Below are 25,538 nucleotides of genomic sequence, written 5' to 3' on the forward strand. Positions count from 1 at the left end.
AACTCTCAGGAGTTTCTCTCATCACACACAGTTGTGTGAGCATGGCCAAAAGTCTTTTTTCTGACCACAATTTTTTTTTAAACAGTATCCAAAGTCAAAACACGTTGGCGTTCGATGAAGGACCGCTTCAACAAGGACCTGCGTGAAGAGAGCCGTGTTCCCAGTGATTCAGGAGCAAGGATCAGACGCTACAAATACCATCGAGTACTGTCATTTTTAAGACCGGTCCTTGCCCAGAGAACAAAAGTATTTATCATGTGCATTAGGTTGTATTGTATTGCCATAATCTGTATTTTTACATTCCACAGGATTTTGCGTCTGGTAAATTTTTGATAGTAATTTTCTTTTTCCTTTTTTCACAGCACATACAGCACTACTGTTGGCCCAGGTTCTGGAGCGGTCCTTCATCCGACAGCCACGGACCCGTCCCAGCCATCAAGCAGCGCAGCAGCAAGTGGGCCTTCCACACTAACTGGAGACCAGGGAGCTTCCCCTTTCGCAGTCCTCTTCCACTGCCCCCTTTTTTTTGGGCTCCTCCTGGCAGCGGCAGAGGGCTTCGGACAGGTCACTCATGCCCGAGTTTTTGCACTTGAGCTCGGTTTTACATGACGCAATCAAGGCTTTGGGTGACCGAATGGATGTTTCACATAACCTCTTGAATGCACGTATCCAGGAGGTCAGCAAAAGCCTTGATCAAGTGAAAGCCGACCTCCAGAGGCCAGGCATCCCACTGCACACCCACCTCAATTCCTTCCACAGCTGGACACCACTACAGCACCACCACCATGCCGAGTGCAGTTGGACATTCCACCGCCACCACCATGACATCCGCTGCTCCTGCTTGGACCTCCACTGACACTGGAGTGCCCCCAGACGCAGGACCACGGGGTACTCGATACCGGGCCTCTCTGTCTCAGTTCTGGGGTTGTCACGGTGGCTAGACCCGGTCCGTGACCCTGCTAAGGGGCGTCCAATGAAAGATGTGATGGTGGTGCGTGGTGCAAGTCGTGATGAATAACGAGGACACAGGGTTGCAGTCTCTTTACCTCTTTACTGAAGGCTTCAGGATCCTCAATCCAGAGTACTGCTAACAGGGCTGGCTGAGACCGGCCGGTCCGAAGGCACATCCAGAGTTTCCTTTGCAGGTGGAAATCAGTGCCTACCTTCTAGCGCCTGTGTGTTGTAGTACCTCCCTGCTGAGCACCACAGGATAGTCCTCACAACTGTTGTGTCTGTCTCTGATGTTCTTTCTCTGATGTTCTTTCTCACAACTATTCTGATGTTCTTCTCCGTCCCCAGATGATATGGAAAGGACGCACCCGTATGACGGGTAGGCCTGGAGTTCTTCCGGGACCCTAGCGTCGCCACTCTCCCACAATTGCCCCCTATGTCTGCTTAGGTGATTTAGGTGAGACAGCGAACCTAAAATTAACTGTCCTGCCGCTGTTTAAAGTATTGCTTGGAGCCAAATACTTCCTCGTCGTTCCGGCCACCGGCTACGCGCCTCAGTAGGATGTTGCCTCGATCTTACGGCACGACTCCTACTGGCTTTATCTCCTTTTTGCTGCGATCTCGTTTCTCACTTCTCCACAATAAACTTCTTTTCTTTTCCTTTCTTAGGATGCCGCCGCAACGGGTGCAGGTGCGGCTCCGTAACGTTTTGTTCTGTTCGCTAGGTCACTGCCAGGATCCCACCCCTGACAGAGACCCCCCTGAATCTTCCCCCGCAACACCCTCTGCCACAGGATGTTGCCTGGATCCAACCCAGTCAGCTTCTGACTAACTTCCTATCCAGCCCCCAGTTTTACCAGATTGTGAGGAGTGGCCTAATACATAGAACCCTTTGCTCCCCCTGGTGGCCAGAGTGTGAAATGTAGTGTGTGACTGTGATACCTGGTCAGGTGAACTCCTTAAGTGCCATCAGACGTACCATCACTCCCCTTAGTGGCGGAGTGTCAGTACTGCAGCGACCAGGACTCTGGGGCGCTGCACTACACCACGATGCAGCAGGACCCTGGCATGGCCTTCCGTACCGCCACCTCCCCGATGCAGCAGGACCCTGGCATGGCCTTCCGTACCTCCACCTCCACGATGCAGCAGGACCCTGGCATGGCCTTCCGTACTGCCACCTCCACGATGCAGCAGGACCCTGGCATGGCCTTCCGTACCGCCACCTCCACGATGCAGCAGGACCCTGGCATGGCCTTCCGCTCTACAAGCGCTATGGACTCTGGCATGGCTGCACGCTCTACGAGCGCTATGGACTCTGGCATGGCTGCACGCTCTACGAGCGCTATGGACTCTGGCATGGCGGCACGCTCTACGAGCGCTATGGACTCTGGCATGGCTGCACGCTCTACTAGCGCTATGGACTCTGGCATGGCTGCATGCTCTACGAGCACTATAGACTCTGGCATGGCTGCACGATCTACGAGCACTATGGACTCTGACACAGTGCAGCCGGACCCTGACAGGTCACCCGCCACCACGCCACGCCATATGAGCCCACCAAGACCTCCCACAACCAGGCAAACAAAAAAAAAAACGTGCGCCAAGAAACTTCGCCACACACTTACTTTTTGGGCCACATCATATCTCAACTAGTTAAAAATAAAAAGACTGCAGTTTTCTGTGTTTTTAGTATACAGATATGAGGTGGCCCAAAAAATATTACATGTATCTCCATAATCTCTTTTTGTCTGTGCCTAGTGTGGCAGTCTGAAGAGAAAAGGGTGGAAATACAGTGCAGACCTCTACTGAACAGGTCAGGTGTCAAAAAACTCATTAGTTATGACACCTGACCTGTTGAGTAGAGAACTGCCTTGTATAACCACCATTTTCTCTTCTTTATACATAATCTATTACACACAAATTGAGGGGACAATGGCGATCACACACTACATATCTATGCTCACCTGCACAGGTGTCAGAAATAGTGAATTCATGAGCCTGTATATGTTCATCATGAATTCATTATTTCTAACACCTGACTTGATGAGTATAGATAGTGTGACAGTGATTGTCGCTTCAGTTTGTGTCCAATGGAAACAGGAGAAGAGAATCATGACACAATGACGTCAACAAGCTTACCAATAAAGCAACATGGCTGCCATCACTAGCAGTATGTTTCCAGTGCTTTATATCAGTATTTGTAAGCCAAAACAAGGAGTGGAACAATTAGAGGTAAATTCTGATATTAACATAATAACTAGCACCTATGCTTTTATCACCCACTCCTGGTTTTTGATTACAAAAACTGATATTAAATACAGATCAAATACTTCCAGTTTTAGGACAGCCTTGGTTTGGAGAGGAAAAAGATAGGAGACACGGTCAACACAAACAAAACTAAAGTTTATTAATGAGACATATTATTATCATTGTAGAAAATTACTGGTACAGATGTAATTACAACAGGACATTTACACAACATTGTCCTGCAATGACACACATCCAATATCTGAATCAAAAAAGGCAGCAAATTGGTCCCGCATGAGACCAACGGCTGCAGTTGACCGCAGCTGGTGATGCTGGAAATCGGGCAGTGGGTGTGCAACTGGTTCATCCAGTTCAATGTTGGGTTGCTCCTTAACCACTATATAATTGTGCAGAACCACACAGGCTTTGACCACCTCGTCGACTGTTTCCACTTTTAGATTTATGGCTGATGCAAGAATGCGCCATTTAGCGACCAGAATGCCAAAGGTACACTCTACTGTTCTTCGGGCCCTGGTCAGTCTGTAGTTAAAGATCCTTCTAGTGTGGTTCAAGTCCCGATTGGAATAGGGCTTCAGTAGGTTTTCACACATCTGAAAGGCCTCATCCCCAACCATAACAAATGGCATAGGTGGACCTTGAGTGTTGGGAAGAGGTTGTGGCGGTGGAAAATTGAAATTTTTGTCATACACACGGTGGCCCATATCCGAGTTCTTGAAAGTCTGGGAATCGTTGCCACGGCCAAAAGCTCCAATGTCCACGGCGATGAAGCGACAGTTCGCATCGGCTATTGCCATGAGTACAACAGAAAAATATTTTTTGTAATTGAAGTACTCCGATCCTGTTCTGGCTGGTTTAATAATGCGAATGTGCTTTCCATCCACCGCTCCTAAACAGTTGGGGAAATCACACACACTCCAGAATTGTTCCGCAATTTCAAGCCACATGTCGACGGTGGGTAGGGGTATAAACTCATCCCGGAGTACATTCCACAAAGCCCGGCAGGTGTCCGCAACTATTCCGGACAGGGTGGATATTTCAAGCCGGTATTGGAAGTGGAGGGATGATAAACTCTCTCCGGTGGCCAGAAATCTGGAAGTAAAACAAACACAAAAAACATTACAATCTATTCTTTTTATGGTGTGGTTACGCTTAAGAAAGAAAGGAAAATACCCAAAATATACATGTCAGAAAACACTAAATTTGGACTGTCATTGGTTTAGATTTTGAACGTAACCTTAATGTAACCAGCAGACGTTCCTCGGGTGGAATCGCTCTACGGAGCTGGGTGTCCTGTCTCCGTATGGCTCCTTGGACACGAGCAAGCAAATCCCGGAACGAGTCTTGCGACATTCGTGTGTATTCCTGGAATTTCTCCGGGTTGGCATTAAGCTCGGCATAGAGCGTGTGATAGGCTCCACGGCTCTCACGTAGTTCGATAATGGGTGCCTCCAAAAACGCCTACGTTGTCTCCTTCTCCATCTTTCGTGATTTCTGTCTTGCTCCCAAGCAAAAGCACAGGCAAGAAACAGCTTGAAGCTCAAATCCAGGTTGAAATAACAGCTCTCCATGCGAAGATCCATCATGACACAGGATACAGTAGCAAACTGTTAAAATTTCAGTAGCCCTAGGGTCTATATATAGAGATCCCATAATACACTCCCTCTGTAGTCCCATTGGCGGTGTCTGGTTATCTTGATTTTTCTCTTGTGAAATTTCTCATCATGCGCACCAAAAATGCAAACGCAGGAAAAAACGCATGTAAACGATGCGTTTTTTTAACCGCATGCGACAACGCATGCGTCTAAAAAACGCAGCGTTTGTACGCGTTTATATGCGTTTTTTCCACCACTTGCGGATGCGTTTTAAACGCTGCGGATTTAAACGCAACTGTGAAACTAGCCTTAGGGGTGTGGTTATGGTTACCTTTGGGATTAGGGTTAGGGATGTGTTTGGATTAGGGTTTCAGTTATAATTGGGGGGTTTTCACTGTTTAAGCACATCAGGGGCTCTCCAAATGCGACATGGCGTCCGATCTCAATTCCAGCCAATTCTGCGTTGAAAAAGTAAAACAGTGCTCCTTCCCTTCCGAGCTCTCCCGTGTGCCCAAACAGGGGTTTACCCCAACATATGGGGTATCAGCGTACTCAGGACACATTGGACAACAACTTTTCGGGTCCAATTTCTCCTGTTACCCTTGGGAAAATACAAAACTGGGGGCTGAAAAATAATTTTTGTGGAAAAAATAATAATTTTTATTTTCATGGCTCTGCGTTATAAACTGTAGTGAAACACTTGGGGGTTCAAAGCTCTCACAACACATCTAGATGAGTTCCTTAGGGGGTCTACTTTCCAAAATGGTGTCACTTGTGGGGGGTTTCAATGTTTAGGCACATCAGTGGCTCTCCAAACGCAATATGGCGTCCCATCTCAATTCCTGTCAATTTTGCATTGAAACGTCAAACGGCACTCCTTCCCTTCCGAGCTCTCCCATGCGCCCAAACAGTGGTTTACCTCCACATATGGGGTATCAGCGTACTCAGGACAAATTGTACAACAACTTTTGGGGTCCAATTTCTTCTCTTACCCTTGGGAAAATAAAAAATTGGGGGCGAAAAGATCATTTTTGTGAAAAAATATGATTTTTTATTTTTACGGCTCTGCATTATAAACTTTTGTGAATCACTTAATGGGTCAAAGTGCTCACCACACATCTAGATAAGTTCCTTAGGGGGTCTACTTTCCAAAATGGTGTCACCTGTGGGGGGTTTCAATCTTTAGGCACATCAGGGGCTCTCCAAACGCAACATGGCGTCCCATCTCAATTCCAGTCAATTTTGCATTAAAAAGTCAAATGGCGCTCCTTCGCTTCCAAGCTCTATCATGCGCCCAAATAGTGGTTTACCCCCACATATGGGGTATCGGCGTACTCAGGACAAATTGTACAACAACTTTTGGGGTCCATTTTCTCCTGTTACCCTTGGTAAAATAAAACAAATTGGAGCTGAAGTAAATTTTTTGTGAAAAAAAGTTAAATGTTCATTTTTATTTAAACATTCCAAAAATTCATGTGAAACACCTGAAGGGTTAATAAACTTCTTGAATGTGGTTTTGAGCACCTTCAGGGGTGCAGTTTTTAGAATGGTGTCACACTTGGTTATTTTCTATCATATAGACCCCTCAAAATGACTTCAAATGAGATGTGGTCCCTAAAAAAAAATGGTGTTGTAAAAATGAGAAATTGCTGGTCAACTTTTAACCCTTATAACTCCCTAACAAAAAAAAATTTTGGTTCCAAAATTGTGCTGATGTAAAGTAGACATGTGGGAAATGTTACTTATTAAGTATTTTGTGTGACATATCTCTGTGATTTTATTGCATAAAAATTCAAATTTGGAAAATTGCGAAATTTTCTAAATTTTCGCCAAATTTCCATTTTTTTCACAAATAAACGCAGGTAATATCAAAGAAATTTTATCACTATCATGAAGTACAATATGTCACGAGAAAACAGTGTTAGAATCACCGGGATCCGTTGAAGCGTTCCAGAGTTATAACCTCATAAAGGGACAGTGGTCAGAATTGTAAAAATTGGCCCGGTCATTAACGTGCAAACCACCCTTGGGGGTAAAGGGGTTAAACATTAGCTTAGCTTTTAGAAGATATCTTATATGGAACCCGAAAACACCAGCAATAGCACAAAATACCTCTTACAAGTGGGCAGCTCAGGAGACAGGAGCACACTCAAAGTGGAGTATGAATGCTGTAGAAAGTCAAATGCTCCTGTCTCCTGAGCTCCACACTTCTACTTCTTTATACCACATCCATACTCCAATGTGTGTGCACTCCTGTCTCCTGAGCTGCACACTTCTACTTCTTTATACCACATCCATACTCCAATGTGTGTGCTGTTATGATCCGGTGACCTTGGAGCCGCATGAGAGACTTTCTCAGGAGTAGGTGGTACCTGTACTGACCGCAAACCCTAAACTAACACCGCAACTAGAAGTAGCCGTGGGATGTACCTAACACGTCCTAGACACCTCGACACAGCCAGAGGACTAAATACCCCTATAGATGGAAATGGGAATTCTATCTTGCCTCAGAGCAGACCCCCAGAGGATAGGCAGCCCCCCACAAATATTGACTGTGAGTATAAGAGGAAAAACACACGCAGGCAGAAAAACAGGATTTAGCAAAAGAGGCACTTCTAGCTAAACAGAAAAGGATAGGACAGAATTCTAAGCGGTCAGTATTAAAATCCTAAAAATATCCACAGCAGATAATACAAATATACTACATCTAACTAAAGACATAGAAAGTATATCTGCATCTCCTGAGAATCCAGCATGACTGAAAAATCCAAACAAAGTCTAAGCTGGACAAAAACACAATGAATTGCACTGAATTGCAAAGCACACTGCATGTGTGCACAGAGACAAAAACCAGACACTTATCTTAGCTGAATTGGCAGCAGGGCATGAGGAGCCAGAGAGAGATGCAATCCCTCCAAGTACAATGGACAACTGGCGAGGACTCATGGATCCTGCACACCTAAATACCTAATAGAGCTGAAATCAGCAGAAACACCTGTCCAGGATTACAACCCCAAGACAACTACACTACCACCAACAACCACCGGAGGGAGCCCAAGAGCAGAATTCACAACAGTACCCCCCCTTGAAGAGGGGTCACCGAACCCTCACCAGAGCCCCCAGGCCGATCAGGACGAGCCAGATGAAAGAAACGGACCAAATCAGCAGCATGGACATCAGAGGCAAAAACCCAAGAATTATCCTCCTGGCCATATCCCTTCCATTTGACAAGGTACTGATGCCTCCGCCTCGAAAAGCGAGAATCCAAAATCTTCTCAACCACATACTCCAACTCCCCATCAACCAACACAGGAGCAGGAGGATCAACAGAGGGAACAACGGGCACCACATATTTCCATAATAAAGATCTATGGAAAACATTATGGATGGCAAAAGAGGCCGGAAGGGCCAAACGAAAGGACACAGGATTGATAATCTCAGAAATCCTATAAGGACCAATAAACCGAGGCTTAAACTTAGGGGAAGAAACCTTCATAGGAACATGACGGGAAGACAACCAGACCAAATCCCCAACCTGAAGCCGGGAACCAACACACCGACGACGGTTAGCAAAACGCTGAGCCTCCTCCTGAGACAACACCAAATTGTCCACCACATGAGCCCAAATCTGCTGCAACCTGTCAACCACAGAATCCACACCAGGACAATCAGAAGGTTCAACTTGCCCCGAAGAAAAACGAGGATGAAAACCAAAATTACAAAAGAAGGGCGAAACCAAGGTAGCCGAACTAGCCCGATTATTAAGGGCAAACTCGGCCAATGGCAAGAAAGCCACCCAATCATCCTGATCAGCAGACACAAAGCATCTCAAATAAGTTTCCAAAGTCTGATTAGTTCGCTCGGTCTGGCCATTTGTCTGAGGATGAAATGCGGAAGAAAAAGACAAATCAATGCCCAGCCTAGCACAAAAGGCCCGCCAAAACCTAGAAACAAACTGGGAACCTCTGTCGGACACAATATTCTCCGGAATACCGTGCAAACGAACCACATGCTGAAAAAACAAGGGAACCAAATCAGAAGAGGAAGGCAATTTAGGCAAAGACACCAGATGAACCATCTTAGAAAACCGGTCACAAACCACCCAGATAACCGACATCCTCTGGGAAACAGGAAGATCTGAAATAAAATCCATAGAAATATGCGTCCAGGGCCTCTCAGGGACCGGCAAAGGCAAAAGCAACCCACTAGCACGGGAACAACAAGGCTTGGCCCACGCACAAGTCCCACAGGACTGCACAAAAGAACGCACATCACGCGACAAAGAAGGCCACCAAAAGGACCTACCAACCAAATCTCTGGTACCAAAAATACCAGGATGGCCAGCCAACACAGAACAATGAACCTCAGAAATCACTCTACTAGTCCATCTATCAGGAACAAACAGTTTCCCCACTGGACAGCGGTCAGGTTTGTCAGCCTGAAATTCCTGCAGAACCCGTTGCAAATCAGGGAAAATGGCAGAAAGGACCACCCCTTCCTTCAGAATGCCGACCGGCTCCAATACCTCAGGAGAATCAGGCAAAAAACTCCTAGAGAGGGCATCAGCCTTAACATTCTTAGAACCCGGAAGATACGAGACCACGAAATCAAAACGGGAGAAAAACAGGGACCATCGAGCCTGTCTAGGATTCAGCCTTTTGGCAGATTCGAGGTAAATCAGATTTTTATGATCGGTCAAGACCACAATACGGTGCTTGGCTCCCTCAAGCCAATGTCGCCATTCCTCAAACGCCCACTTCATAGCCAACAACTCCCGATTGCCGACATCATAATTGCGTTCAGCAGGCGAAAACTTACGGGAAAAGAAGGCACACGGTTTCATCAAGGAACCATCAGAATTCCTCTGAGACAAAACGGCCCCTGCCCCAATCTCAGAAGCGTCAACCTCAACCTGAAACGGGAGAGAAACATCTGGCTGACGCAACACCAGGGCAGAAGTAAATCGGCGTTTAAGCTCCTGAAAGGCAGAGACAGCCACAGGGGACCAATTCGTTACATCAGCGCCTTTCTTCGTCAAATCGGTCAGGGGTTTAACCACACTGGAGAAGTTAGCAATGAAACGGCGATAAAAATTAGCAAAGCCCAAAAATTTGTGAAGGAAGGCTCTTCACAGATGTGGGCTGAATCCAATCATGAATGGCCTGAACCTTAACCGGATCCATCTCTATAGATGAGGGAGAAAAAATGAAGCCCAAAAAAGAAACCTTCTGCACTCCAAAGAGACACTTAGACCCCTTCACAAACAAAGCATTATCACGAAGGATCTGAAATACCATCCTGACCTATTTCACATGAGACTCCCAATCATCGGAAAAAATTAAGATGTCATCCAAATATACAATCATGAATTTATCAAGATAATTCTGGAAGATATCATGCATGAAGGACTGGAAAACAGATGGAGCATTAGAGAGCCCGAATGGCATCACAAGGTATTCAAAATGGCCTTCGGGCGTATTAAACGCAGTTTTCCATTCGTCACCCTGCTTAATACGAACAAGATTATATGCCCCCCGAAGGTCAATTTTAGTAAGCCAACTAGCCCCCTTAATCCTGGCAAACAAATCGGAAAGCAAAGGTAAAGGGTATTGAAACTTGACCGTGATCTTATTCAAGAGGCGATAATCAATACAGGGTCTCAAGGAGCCATCCTTCTTAGCAACAAAAAAAAATCCCGCTCCCAACGGTGAAGAAGATGGCCGAATATGCCCTTTCTCCAAAGACTCCTTAACATAACCCCACATGGCGGTATGTTCTGGCACAGACAGGTTGAAAAGTCGACCCTTAGGAAACTTACAGCCTGGAATCAAGTCAATAGCACAATCACAGTCCCTATGCGGTGGAAGGGAACTGGACTTGGGCTCATCGATTACATCCTGAAAATCAGACAAAAGCTCTGGAACTTCAGAAGAGGAGGAAGAGGAGATTGACATCACAGGAACGTCATTATGAACCCCCTGACAACCCCAACTAGTCACAGACATAGACTTCCAATCCAACACAGGATTATGTATCTGCAACCATGGAAAACCCAGCACAATAGCATCATGCAAATTATGCAACACCAGAAAACGACAATCTTCCTGATGGGCTGGCGCCATGCACATGGTCACCTGTGTCCAAAACTGGGGTTTATTTTAAGCCAAAGGTGTAGCATCAATGTCCCTTAAAGGAATAGGGTTCTGCAAAGACTGCAAGGGGAAACCACAATGCCTGGCAAATTCAAAGTCCATTAAATTCAAAGCGGCGCCCGAGTCCACAAACGCCATGACAGAAAATGACGACAATGAGCAGATCAAGGTCACAGATAACAGAAATTTAGGTTGTACAGTTCCGATGGTAACAGAACTAGCGATTCTCTTTGTACGCTTTGGGCAGACTGAAATGACATGAGAAGCATCGACACAATAAAACACAACCTATTCTGATGTCTGAATCCTTGTTGTTCCATTCTAGACAGAATCCTATCACACTGCATAGGCTCAGGCATCTGCTCTGAGGACAACGCCACAGCGCGCACAGTTCTGCGCTCCCGCAAGCGCCGATCAATCTGAATGGCCAGAGACATAGAATCACTCAGACCAACAGGCGTGGGAAACCCCACCATAACATCTTTAACAGATTCAGAAAGACCCTTTCTGAAAATTGCCGCCAAAGCATCCTCATTCCATTTAGTCAGCACAGACCAGTTTCTAAATTTCTGACAATACAATTCTGCCGCTTCTTGACCCTGAGACAGGGCAAACAAGGTCTTCTCCGCTTGATCCACAGAATTTGGTTCATCATATAATAATCCTAGAGCCTGAAAAAAGGCATCTACATTATGCAAGGCCGGATTCCCACATTCCAGGGAAAATGCCCAATCCTGAGGGTCGCCACGCAGCAGGGAGATGACAATTTTAACCTGCTGAATGGGATCACCAGAGGATCGAGGCTTCAGAGCAAAAAACAGTTTACAATTGTTTTTAAAACTCAAAAATTTGGACCTGTCCCCAAAAAACAAATCAGGAGTAGGAATCCTAGGCTCTAAAAGCGGAGTCTGAACAATATAATCAGAAATACCCTGTACCCTAGCAGCAAGCTGGTCTATACGAGAAACTAATCCCTGAACATCCATGCTAGCACAAGACTCCTCAGTCACCCAGAGGAAAAGAGGGAAGAAAAGACAAAGCAGGCTACAGAAAAAAAATGGCTCTTTCTTCCCTTCTTCTGAGATGCATTTAACTCATTGTGGGCCAGTTGTACTGTTATGATCCGGTGACCTTGGAGCCACATGAGAGACTTTCTCAGGAGTAGGTGGTACCTGTACTGATCGCAAACCCTAAACTAACACCGCAACTAGAAGTAGCCGTGGGATGTACCTAACACGTCCTAGACACCTCGACACAGCCAGAGGACTAAATACCCCTATAGATGGAAATGGGAATTCTATCTTGCCTCAGAGCAGAACCCCAGAGGATAGGCAGCCCCCCACAAATATTGACTGTGAGTATAAGAGGAAAAACACACGCAGGCAGAAAAACAGGATTTAGCAAAAGAGGCACTTCTAGCTAAACAGAAAAGGATAGGACAGAATTCTAAGCGGTCAGTATTAAAATCCTAAAAATATCCACAGCAGATAATACAAATATACTACATCTAACTAAAGACATAGAAAGTATATCTGCATCTCCTGAGAATCCAGCATGACTGAAAAATCCAAACAAAGTCTAAGCCGGACAAAAACACAATGAATTGCACTGAATTGCAAAGCACACTGCATGTGTGCACAGAGACAAAAACCAGACACTTATCTTAGCTGAATTGGCAGCAGGGCATGAGGAGCCAGAGAGAGATGCAATCCCTCCAAGTACAATGGACAACTGGCGAGGACTCATGGATCCTGCACACCTAAATACCTAATAGAGCTGAAATCAGCAGAAACACCTGTCCAGGATTACAACCCCAAGACAACTGCACTACCACCAACAACCACCGGAGGGAGCCCAAGAGCAGAATTCACAACAGTGTGCACTCCTGTTTCCTGAGCTGCACACTTTTGAGTGGTCGATGAGGATCTTAGAACCTGTGACCCTCACTGATCTGCTCAGAATTAAAAAGTCCATTTATACTGGCCTAACGGACTATCTAAACAGGCTGCCAATCACTTGATGCACAAGCAAAATGTTTGTTCGGCTGGTGAAATGACTTTTAAATATGTTCTCGGCAACCCATCGTCTTGTGTAAACATGGGCTGCTGAGAAAAATGCTATTCGATGCCCACAAAAGAATCATGTTATCGTTCGATCTGTACACATGAAAATGTAGATGGCCTGTCTAAGAAGGCAATTAAATGACTGCTGATCGACTTCATATAGCAGATTGTTAGTCGTTTAAAGTTGTGATTGGTAAGTGTAAATGCATCCTTAGATCTAGGTACCTTATAGTTGACATCTTCTCTGTTTGGAGTCGTTCTCATCCATTTCTTCTTCCTCTGGTCTCCATGTCATGATGAATTTTCAAAGCCAAAGCTCAACCTCTGCTGATTTCCCTTTTCTCTGTTTTTCTCCAGCGCATCCCAATACATTGTCCTCAAAAATAACAGCCCTCTCATGTAAAATATTCTTTCTACACATTACCCCTATATACTATAACTGTGACACTGAAACCCCTTGTGAACTATGACCACCAAACCGTCTACCTTATGAACTGCAGGCCTCACAATTCCCTCCTTATGTACTATGACTGCACACTGTCCTCCCTTATAAGCTACAGCCGCCACAGCACTCACCTTATGAACTGTAACCACCACACTGTCCCCCTTATGAATTATACCCACCACACCTTTCTGACTTATGAACTATGGACTCCACCTTGTTAACCCACAATGTCTCCTCTATACCGAGCTCCCTGTACATACTGAGCCCTCTTTCACACTGCCCCCCCTCCATATAGAGTTCACTGTTCACACTATTTCCCACATACTGCCCCATCTCCATATTAAGTACTTTCTTCACACTGTCCCCCCCCGACGCTGCCCCCTCTCCATAGTGAGTAGTTTCTTCAAACTGTCTCCCCATTCTGCCCCCTCTCCATACTTATCCCACTTTTCACTCTACTCCTCTCCATACTGAGCCCTCTTCACACTGTCCCTCCATGCTGCCCCTTTCCATGCTTCCTCTCTATACTGAGCACCCTCTTCACATTATCTTCCCCCATTCTGCTCCCTCTCCATACTGTGCCCTCACTCTCATTAATGACCCTTTCCCCTTGTATCCTTGACTCTACAGAGCATTGAGCGTTTATCGGCTGCTGCTCCAGCATCTTCCCTCCTCTGCGGTTCTGTAGCAACGTCTGTAGCATGATGCGGTGACCTCATTGGGCTGCAGTGATATCAGCAGCATGATGATGCCGATGCACGTTTATGACATCATAAATGCCGACACACATCTTCATTTGTATTTGGGTCTTTAAGCAAGTAATCTGCATCACCCCTTGTCTCACAAAGACACTGTTTTTTCTATTTCGTATAGTGGAGAGGAAGTGTTATAACATAACAAATATGTATATTTTTTAAGCTAGCGTTGCCCCGCAACCTTCTGCCTTAGACACCAGCCCTCCAGTTCCTAGTGGCAAATACGACCCTGGGTTTTTGCTTCTCAGTCTGAGCAAAGCATATAATCAGGGCAGAGACCCTGATTCAGCTGATGTATGATGGGTCACGTACTGAGCTTCTTGCTCTAGTTTTGACAATTTCACAATTTTATCTTCTAGCCTCTCAATAGGGAGCTCTGTACTGTATTAGTCCTCTCAATGATGAGCTCTGGAATCAGCTCTCTGGCCCTACATTATGACACTTTTATATGGGATAACATCAACTTAGTGAAATATTATCTTTAAAGAGGTTTCTCACACAAGAACACCTATCTGCAAAATAAATGATAAACGTCTGATTGCTGGGGACCCATCTAGAGCACGAGTATTGAACTTGTGTCTCTTCTCACTTCACCAATGCAGTGAGGAAAGGTTAAAATGGAGTGGTGGCTAAGCATGTGCTCTATTCAACGGCTATGCGACTGAGAAAAATACCAAAAAGATCACGGTGCTGGTTGGGGTCTCGGTGATGAGGCCTTCAATGTTCTCTTAATTTCCTTTTGGGACGCTCTGTAAAATTCTTCCACAATTTGTAAGCACAGTTGTTTACCGATTGGTGAACCTATGACTGTCTTTGCTTCTGAGAGACTCTGCCTTTCTACCATGCTCTTTTCATTTATAACAAAACAAGGCATAATTAAAGCGGGACGATCAGAGTACTAAATAGTGCTCAGAAGACCCGCAACCAAGAAGACAAACTTGCTCCATATGAATCATTGAAAGAAAGAGTACCAGCAGAGCCGAAGAATAAATGCAAAAAGTGTAAATATTTATTAATTCACAAGCATAAAGATGCATAAATACATAATATACAAAATAGAAAAGGGAAGGTTAAAACAGAGTGAGTCACTTGCCAAGATCACACCGCAAAAAAAACCCCATACATATAGTGTTGCTAGGGAAGCAAATGCATATTCAGGCCATGTCACCACTGTGGGAGACAGATGCACACACCACACTAAGTAATGAAGGTAACAAGACACTGCTTACCGCTGAATTGTAGGGGGGCGGTGTGGACCAGGCAGGGACCGATCTGTGGAGGACCCCAACGCGCGTTTCGCAACGCGAATGCTTGGCTTTCTCAAGGGGAGGTGCCCAAAGGCAGATCAGGACTCTTCAAATAGTGCACAATCTTACCCATGTGACAGTGTCACGTGGGATGCCTGGACCAATAACCGCCGGTTATTGGTGACATGGCCTGAATATGCATTTGCTTCCCTAGCAACACTATATGTATGGGGTTTTTTTTGCGGTGTGATCTTGGCAAGTGACTCACTCTGTTTTAACCTTCCCTTTTCTATTTTGTATATTATGTATTTATGCATCTTTATGCTTGTGAATTAATAAATATTTACACTTTTTGCATTTATTCTTCGGCTCTGCATGCTCTTTTCATGCAGTAATATGACTTAGTAAAAAATGTACCCTCCAGCTGTTTTTTATTAGCATCACTTAATTGTTCAGTGTTTTGTTAAGCATGACCACACTTTTTCAGATGTGTTGCTGCCTTGAATTTCCAAATGATTTAATTTTTTTCATGTGAAATGGAGACTTCCAAAAGAGTGCAGGACGATGATCGTTTAATACTGATTCTGGAACAATGCCGATGCATGTACTATACTCTTGTTTTTCTTGCAGTCTATACCCACATCTCTTCTCAAGAGCCTACATCAATTTTAGAAACCCCGAAGACATTGTTCTCTTCAGAGACAGATTTGATGGATTTATATTCATTGACAGCAAAGGTTAGACATGTTCTACTTCTTCTCTGTTATATATCCTTGTTTACACTGATATGTACTGTATCATTAGAGATTATTAGTAGAAGAAGCAGCATACCATTCAATGTAAGCTATAAGTCAAAGCACAAGAGACATGGAAAATATTTCTGTTCCGAACATGCACATTTCAGTACGTTATTTCCCTGTTGTTTCAGTCCTTCGTGGTCTCACCCGATCACTTGTGATCCACATGTTCAGTTCTTATTTAGTGGTGTTCTGTTAGGGGACATTCACTCGTACACGTTTTTTCTTTGTGGACCACAGCAAATCTGAATGCGTGAAAAGCAGATTTTATGTGCACCTCCTGTTATAGAAAAAAAAATTAAACTATTTCTAATACAAATTGCTAATACTTGATTTCATTTGTTTTCTTTTTACATGATGACGTGAATAAGAGAAAACACTACAAAACACCAATATAAAGGGAAATGACCTATAGTTTCTGACATCTAATCCTTTGTATGTAGACTTATTAAAGGGTCATAAAAGGCTGGAATAACTCCGTCCTTGCTCTGACAACTGGAAGTGGAGCTAAGGAACCATCCCAGAGCAGCTGAGCTACTGTATGCTGTTTCCCATGTATTTCTATGGGAGTTATGGAAACAGTGCAGTTTCTCTTGGCTGTTTCCGTAGCTCCACATGGACACAGTAAGGACAGAGCTATTTCCATCTCCACCATGAAAGGCTGATATGGGAAAAACCCTTTAACATGTTACATTCTGGTAAATTCTGGGGTTGCTATATGAGCCCCTTATCATCTCCACCCTTTGCAGACAAAACTGTAGTCTGTATTGTGGCCTGCCATGCTAATAACACCTATAATACGTTTCCCCAGGTCAGGAGTATCCGGCGGTTGTTGAATTTGCACCTTTTCAGAAAATCTCAAAAAAGAAACTAAAGAAAAAAGACACAAAAGCTGGAAGCTTAGCAGATGGTAAGCATTATCCCTTTAATGTACACAGCTTTCTCCTACACCTTTACAACTTTAATAATAGAATACCTATTGTATGGGTATACAGGTGTATGATATAATTTAATAGGAAAACAATATTTTCCAGCTCCAATAAAAACATGGATTTATTCAAAAATTCTTAAAATGACATATCCACAAAAGGAAAGAAGAGATGATGGTTTGATGGACAAAGGTGACGCGTTTCGGACGCTATTCCTGAGTCTTTTATCAAAGCTGCTCTATTGCATGTGAGCAAACATTAAATATATTCTTGATTATGTGCACCTTATGGAATTAGATCTTGTGATCTCCCCTTATATGAGGGAGGTGTTCCGGGACACATCACTGCGATATCACATACTAATGTGAACTGCAATGAAAATAAGAACAACATTAATGAAAGAAACATAAAAATAAACAAATGAAATGAACGAACAACATAGCGCACAGCAAAGAAGAATCAATAAGCTATTTATATATTACTGGTAAAGAAACATAACCTCTTCGCACGTATTCAGACCATTGGGAACACAAGTGCCTAAGTTGTACTTCCAATAGGCTTCCCTGGTTCGTAAGTGTCTTCTGTGATCTCCTCCTCTGTCTGATTTCCTAACCTTTTCTATGCCAAAACTCGGAAAGATGCAATTTGCTTATTGTGGTGAGCAATGAAATGTGACGCATATGAAATAGTGCAGTTGGCAACATTATCACTGATATCGTCCGTCATGTGATCCGAAATGCGGACCTTCAATGTTCGTGTTGTGCAGCCAGCATACATTAGATCACAATTAAAACAATTAATAATGTATCCTACATTCTTAGTGTTACAGGTATTTTCTATGTAATCTTAGAGCAGCATGATCTACAGGTTAAGAGCCTGACTCCAGTGATGTGTCACTTACTAAGCTGGGTGTTGTTGTTTCATTAAAATCAGTGTTTTATAGCAAGATATTGTTACTGCAGGATTAGGTTTCTCCCTGTCTATAACGTCGCCCCTACCCCTGATTAGCAGCTTTCTGCCAATGTACAATGTATACAGAAAACTGTCAGTCAGTTAGTGGTCGGTGTGGGGTTAATACAGACCTCAGCATGCTGCATTTGCAGTAGACTGATTGTATCTTGTTTCACAACTGCTGCACCCAGTAAACTAAATGATACATAGCTGGAATCAGGGTCTCTGCCTCTAAATCATGTTGTTTTCAGATTACATAGCAAAAACCTGCTAGCAGAATCCATGTAAGATCATTACGATCTATGCAAGTTGTCAGTGAAAGCAAACATTTACAAAGTAGAAAGACTATTAAAGGGAATCTGTCGTGTCTGATAATGTTATTAATCTGCAGATATAGGGTTAATCTGAAGGTTAATGGTGTTATGAATATTGTGGAGAATAAACGTGGATTTTCTTCATTACTAATGAATTGATGAATAGGTCCAGGGTACACAGATGAGTGGTGTATCCTGACGAAGTGTCTCTACTGCAAAGCTTGTCGATAAGTAAACTGCTATTTAATACAGTCCTGTGTACCCTGGACCTATTCATCAATTCATCAGCAGCATGGAAAATCCATGTTTTTTCTCCACAACAATCTCATCTGGTCTGGTGGCCTATGGATCTGCAGCAGCTGAGCATAAACGTATTGGAAACAGTGGTGTGAAGTGAACACAGCCTTATCAGGTTACCATAGCCTTTATAGAAATGTAACTTTATACTGGATACAACTCTATTGCGCTCTATGTGCTCCCTAGCTCCTGTCCCAATAGCGTTATGAAAGTGGCGTCCACTGTACTGAAAGTGCGAGAAGTGGGAGAAAAGGAACTTTATTCACTGATAGTACTGATCTGATGCCCCGCATAGCCGGCTGTCAGTCAGTGCCGCGGTATGGTTACAGTACAGCTGCTGCTCTGTGCGCTGTAATTGCTCCAGGCACGCCTGCATGACTGAAAGCCGGCAGCACCTGGGAGGAATATAGTTAATTTTCTTGACGTAATGACAAAACATACATTAGTATGTGTGTATATATACTTTATATATATATATATATATATATATATATATACAGTATATTGTGGGATTTAGCTCCATTCCTGTATATATAAAACTAGCTATTGAACCCATTCTATGACCATGTGGCAAGTATTTTTAGTGTTACATTTATACAGTGTCTTTAATAAATGTGCTGACTCTAGCGCAATTTTATCGAAGTAATGTACTGCAACGTATATGGCTAATGGCGATGGCCGGCACATGCGCACTGCTATGTTGGCGCTGTAGTAGAATTCTTAAAAAAAATGATGCCGGAGTCAACGCGTGTGAATCCCGCAATATCAGGCTCCATTTTTCTGAAGTAATGTACAACAGCGTCAACATAGCAGTGCACACGTGCCGGCCATAGGCATAATGGCAACTGTCGGCGCGTGCGCACTACTATGTTGGCGTTGTAATACATTTCTTCAATAAAATGATGCCGGAGTCAACTTGTGTGCATCCTGTAATATCAGGCTCCATTTTGTTGAAGACATTGTGTCTGTAAATTCGCATACACAGTGTCTTCAATAAAATGGCGCCATAGTGCAGTATGCGCATGCGCTGACTTCGGCGTCACACTGTGCAGGCACCGCCTATCCCAGCTTCAGACAGAAGGACACATCCACCGATCTATCTATATAATCGTCTAAGGGGTACTTCCATCTGTTTGTTTGTCTGTAACGGAAATCCCGCGCCGCGACCAATCAGCGACAGGCTTAGTCCGGCCGCGAATTGGCCCCTCTCTACTCTCCTCCAGTCAGGGCCCCCTCCCTACTCCCCTCCAGTCAGCGCCAGTGTGTCGCCCCATCCCGGACCACTTTTTACTAATAGTAAAAAGATATAATGTTAAAAATAATAAAAAAAATAAAAATCATGCTTTTCTCACCTTCCGTCGACTCCGCAGCTTTCCCAGCTCTTCGTGATGCGGCCGGCAGCTTCCTTTCCCAGAGATGCATTGCGAAGTTACCCAGATGACTTGGCGGTCTCACGGGACCGCTACGTCATATGGGTAATTTCGCAATGCATCACTGGGAACAGAAGCTGGCGGCAGCATCGCGCGCATCGGGACAGCTTCGCTAGATGCCGAAAGGTGAGTATATAACTATTTTTTATTTTAATTCTTTTTTTCACAGGGATATGGTGCCCACACTGCTGTATACTACGTGGGCTGTGTTATATACTACGTGGGCTGTGCTATATACTACGTGGCCTGTGTTATACACTACGTGGGCTGTGTTATATACTACAAGGGCTGTGTTATATACTACAAGGGCTGTGTTATATACTACGTGGGCTGTGTTATATACTACGAGGCTGCTATATATAACGTGGCTGCTATATACTACGTGACTGCTATATACTACGTGGCTGCTATATACTACGTAGCTGTGCTATATACTATGTGGGCTGTGTTATATACTACTTGGCTGCTATACACTACATCGCTGTGCTATATACTACGTGGCTGTGCTACATACTAGTTGGCTGCTATACACTGTGTTCCAAATTATTATGCAAATTGGATTTAAGTGTCATAAAGATTTAATTGTTTTGTTTTTCAAATAAACTCGTGGATGGTATTGTGTCTCAGGGCTCAATGAATCACTGAAATCAATCTTAAACACATGTGATAATTAGTTTTCCAGGTGATTCTAATTAAAGGAAAACTACTCAAAAATGATGTTCCACATTATTATGCAGGTCATAGGTTTCAAGCAATATGGGAAATAAAAAGGATCTCTCTGCTGCTGAAAAGCGTTAAATAGTGCAATGCCTTGGACAAGGTATGAAAACATTAGATATTTCACGAAAACTTAAGAGTGATCATCATATTCTGATGAGATTTGTGACTGAAACAGAGCACAGACAGAGTTCATGCAAATAAAGGCATAATGAGGAAGTTTTCTGCCAGACACATTCATTGGATTAAGAAAGCAGCTGCCAAAATACCATTACAAAGCAGCAAACAGTTATTTGAAGCTGCTGGTGCCTCTGGAGTCCCTCGAACCTCAAGGTGTAGGATCCTTCAAAGGCTTGCTATGGTGCATAAACCTACTATTCGGCCACCCCTAAACAGTGTTCACAAGCAGAAACGGTTACAGTGGGCCTAGACATACATGAAGACTAATTTTCAAGCAGTCTTGTTTACTGATGAGTGTCGAGCAACCCTGGATGGTCCAGATGGATGGAGTAGTGGATGATTGGTGGACGGCCACCATGTCCCAACAAGGCTGCGACACCAGCAAGGAGGTGGAGGAGTCATGTTTTGCGCTGGAATCATGGGGAACCAGCTGGTAGGGCCCTTTAAGGTTCCTGAAGGTGTGAAAATGACCTCGGCAAAGTAAATAGTTTCTGACTGACAACTTTCTTCCATGGTCTAAAAAGCAGAAACGTGCCTTCAGGAACAAAATCATCTTCATGCATGACAATTAATACCTCTGAGTAATTGGCTTCTATGGGCATAAAAGGAGATAAACTCATGGTGTGGCCACCATCTTCCCCTGACCTCTACCCTATAGAGAACCTTTGGAGTATCATCAAGCAAAAGATCTATGAGGGTGGGAGGCAGTTCACATCAAAACAGCAGCTCTGGGAGGCTATTCTGACTTCATGCAAAGAAATACAAGCAGAAACTCTCCATAAACTCACAAGTTCAATGGATGCAAGAATTGTGAAGGTGATATCAAAGAAGGGTTCCTATGTTAACATGTAACTTGGCCTGTTAGGATGTTTTGGAGTTAAATAGCTTTTTTGTTCAGTGAATGTGACCTCCTAATGCTGCAAATTCCACAAATGAGTGTTTTCAGTTCTTTAAAACATATCAAATGTTTAGAAATACTACTGTGCCTAATAATTTGGAACAGTGCGTTTTGAGTTTTTATTCATTTTTGAGATTATATTGTTATCATTGGGAGGTTTCTTCAATAAAATTCGATGTATACTCTAATGGGTGATTACTTTTATTAGACTGACTGTCATTTGCACCGACCATTTAGGAAAATCCGAGAAAAATGTAATTTGCATAATAATTTGGAACATAGTGTATATTACGTGGCTGCTATATACTACGTGGCTGTCTTTTATATACTACATGGTTGCTATATATTATGTTGCTGTGCTATATACTACATGGGCTGTGTTATATACTACGTGGCTGCTATATATTATGTGCCTGCTATATACTACGTGACTGCTATATACTACGTGGCTGCTATATACTACGTGGCTGTGCTATATCCTACATGGGCTGTGTTATATACTACTAGGCTGCTATACACTACATCGCTGTGCTATATACTACGTGGCTGTGCTATATACTACGTGGCTGCTATATATTACATGGCTGCTATATACTACGTGGCTGTCTGTTATATACTACGTGGCTGCTATATATTACGTCGCTGGCTATATACTACATGGGCTGTGTTATATACTACGTGGCTGCTATATGTTATGTGGCTGCTATATACTACGTGACTGCTATATACTACGTGGCTGTCTGTGTTATATACTACGTGGCTGCTATATACAACGTGACTGTGCTATATACTACATGGGCTGTGTTATACTGCGTGGCTGCTATATACTGCATCGCTGTGCTATATACTACGTGGCTGTGCTATATACTACGTGGCTGCTATATATTACGTGGCTGCTGTATACTACTTCACTGCTATATACTACGTGGCTGTCTGTTATATGCTACGTGGCTGTGCTATATACTACGTGGCTGCTATATTTTACGTGGCTGCTATATACTATGTGACTGCTATATACTACGTGGCTGTCTGTGTTATATACTACGTGACTGCTATATATTACGTCGCTGTGCTATATACTACATGGGCTGTGCTATATGCTATGTGGCTGTGCTATATACTACGTGGCTGCTATATATTACATGGCTGCTATATACTACATGACTGCTATATACTACGCGGCTGGCCGTGACCAATCAGCGATATTGGCACGGAATTTAACCCCCACTCACAGCGCGACGTACATACATGTTCTAGAATACCCGATGCTTTAGAATCGGGCCACCAACTAGTATATATATAAGATGCTAAATAAAGTAAAGGACCTTTGTAATTTCCAACACATTAAACTGCTAAGAAACTATAAATGTTCCTACTAGGACAATGGCAACTAAACAAGCTTTTTTATTGTACAGATGTGGAATATAAGAAATTTTTGGAGAACTACTGTGCAGAAGAGGAAAAGATTTGTGCAAATCCAGAAACACTATTGGGAGAAATTGAAGCCAAAACAAAGGAGCTGATTGGTGTGTACATCTCCGTCTATTGCTGTGTGTCTATCTAATGCTGTCATCATGTCTAGTTCCATTTCCATTGATAAAGAATACTTTGTATAATATTATTGCAATTTTGATTTTCAGCGAGAAGAACGACTCCACTTCTCGACTTCATCAAAAATCGGAAGTTAGAGAAACAGGTATGGTAAAACACAATGCCAGAACAGGTGTAATGTAACACAGATTCTTGTATCACTTCATGTTGGCGGCTTTATGTAACCTTGTTATAGAGAATACGAGAAGAAAAAAGGGAAGAGAGGAGGAGACGGGAGTTGGAAAAAAAGAGATTGAGAGAGGAAGAAAAAAGGAAAAGGCGAGAGGAAGAAAGGCGTAAACGGAAAGAAGCAGACAAGCAAAAGAAATTGTGTGAAAAAGAAATACGTATAAAGGTAGCAATGTATATCTTCTTCTGTGTAATTTCATGAATAATACGTAGTAAAATAGAACATAGAGTTATAGGCGCCAATTCAGCAAACAGTATTTGTCAGAATTTTACTGTAAAACTGATTTTTTTTTACAAAAGTATTTTCGTAAAAAAAAGTGACTTTTGGAATATTTATGCCAGCCTGGCCAGATCCACCACCTCATTACAGGGGATCAAAAGTAATTGGGCAAATTATCTTTATCATAAATAAAATGTTTATTTTTAATACTTCGTACAGAATCCTTTGCAGAAAATGATTGCCTGAAGTCTGGAAGCCATGGATGAAAGCAAACGCTAGGTTTCCTACATTGTGATGCATTACGAGGCCTATACTGCAGCTGACTTCAGTTGTTGCTTATTTGTGGGTCTTGCTGCCTTAAAAGGGTAATCCCGTCTCCAAGATCCTATCCCAATATTGAATAGTTGAAATAATAACAATATTAGCAAATATCTCCACTTTGAAATGTAGTATAGTTCTTCTGATTCACTATGTTGCTTACCCCATGTGCAGGGCATTGCAGTAGCTTAGGTATCCATTGTTACAACCACTCATAAAGTGACAGTTAGTTGTTAAGTGGTCAAAGGGTTTGCGATGTGGTGATTGACTCTTCTTTGCCTTAAATATCTCCGGGGTTGCTTTTGCAGTATGTTCTGGGTCACTGTCCATCTGTACTGTGAAGCTCGGTCCAATCAACCTTTCTGCATTTGGTTGAATCATTCTGGTACAGGTTGATCTTAGTTTCATCTTTACAAAGATTGCTTTTCCAGAACTAAGCTAGCTTCTTTAGATATTTTCTTGGCAAAGTCTAATATCACTTTTCTATTTTTAAGGCTGTTTAATGGTTTGTACCTTGTGGTGGTCCCTCTGTATTTGCTCTCATGAACTTTTATCTTTATAGTACATTTTTCTACTGAAAACCTTCCTGGAGAGTGTTCTTCACTTAGGTGGACGTTGTGACGGGGTTTTCTTCACCATGGAAAGGATTCTGCGATCATCCACCACTGTTGTCTTCTGTGCACGTCCAGGCCTTTTTTTAATTTCCAGGTTCACCAGTGCGCTCTTTTATTCAGAATATACCAAACTGTTGATTTGGCCACTCCTAAAATTCCTTCTATTTCTCTGATGGATATTTTCTGTTTTCAGCCTAATAATGGTCTGTTTCTTTTTTTTTCATTGAGAAATTCTTTGGCTGCATGTTGTGGGTTCACAGCAACAGTTTCCAAATGCCAATGCCAAACATGGAATCAGCTCCAGACCTTTTACCTGCTTAATTGATGATGGCTTAACAAGCGAATAGCCCGTGCAGCCCATTAAGGAGCTTTAGAGATAACTGTCCAATTACTTTTGGTCCCTTTAAAAAGAGGCATCTACATATTGAATAATAATTCCTAAATCCTTTCTCTGTTTGAAATGTGAATACGCATTAAAATTAAAGCTGAGAGTCTGCACATTAACCCTGTACTAGTTATATAAGTGTATCTTCAATATATTTTTTTAAAAAGCTAAAATGCCAAAACTTGTGTTACTGTACAAATATTTCTGGACCTAAATGTATATAAGTTTTTATGTTA

General features: G+C 43.1%; 1 protein-coding gene across 2 annotated transcripts in view; it reads left to right on the forward strand.

Moving 5' to 3' along the window:
- The window catches only part of UPF3A (UPF3A regulator of nonsense mediated mRNA decay), a 61,609-nt gene that overhangs the window by 19,541 nt on the left and 16,530 nt on the right, over positions 1-25,538 (forward strand). For both annotated transcript variants that reach the window (XM_077296567.1, XM_077296566.1), the window contains exons 3-7: positions 16,104-16,210; positions 17,082-17,180; positions 23,402-23,512; positions 23,627-23,682; positions 23,773-23,931. In XM_077296567.1, the coding sequence (XP_077152682.1) occupies positions 16,104-16,210; positions 17,082-17,180; positions 23,402-23,512; positions 23,627-23,682; positions 23,773-23,931 (532 nt within the window). The remainder of the gene's footprint in view (positions 1-16,103; positions 16,211-17,081; positions 17,181-23,401; positions 23,513-23,626; positions 23,683-23,772; positions 23,932-25,538) is intronic.

Source organism: Ranitomeya variabilis, chromosome 3, assembly GCF_051348905.1.
Source record: "Ranitomeya variabilis isolate aRanVar5 chromosome 3, aRanVar5.hap1, whole genome shotgun sequence".
NCBI lineage: Eukaryota > Metazoa > Chordata > Amphibia > Anura > Dendrobatidae > Ranitomeya > Ranitomeya variabilis.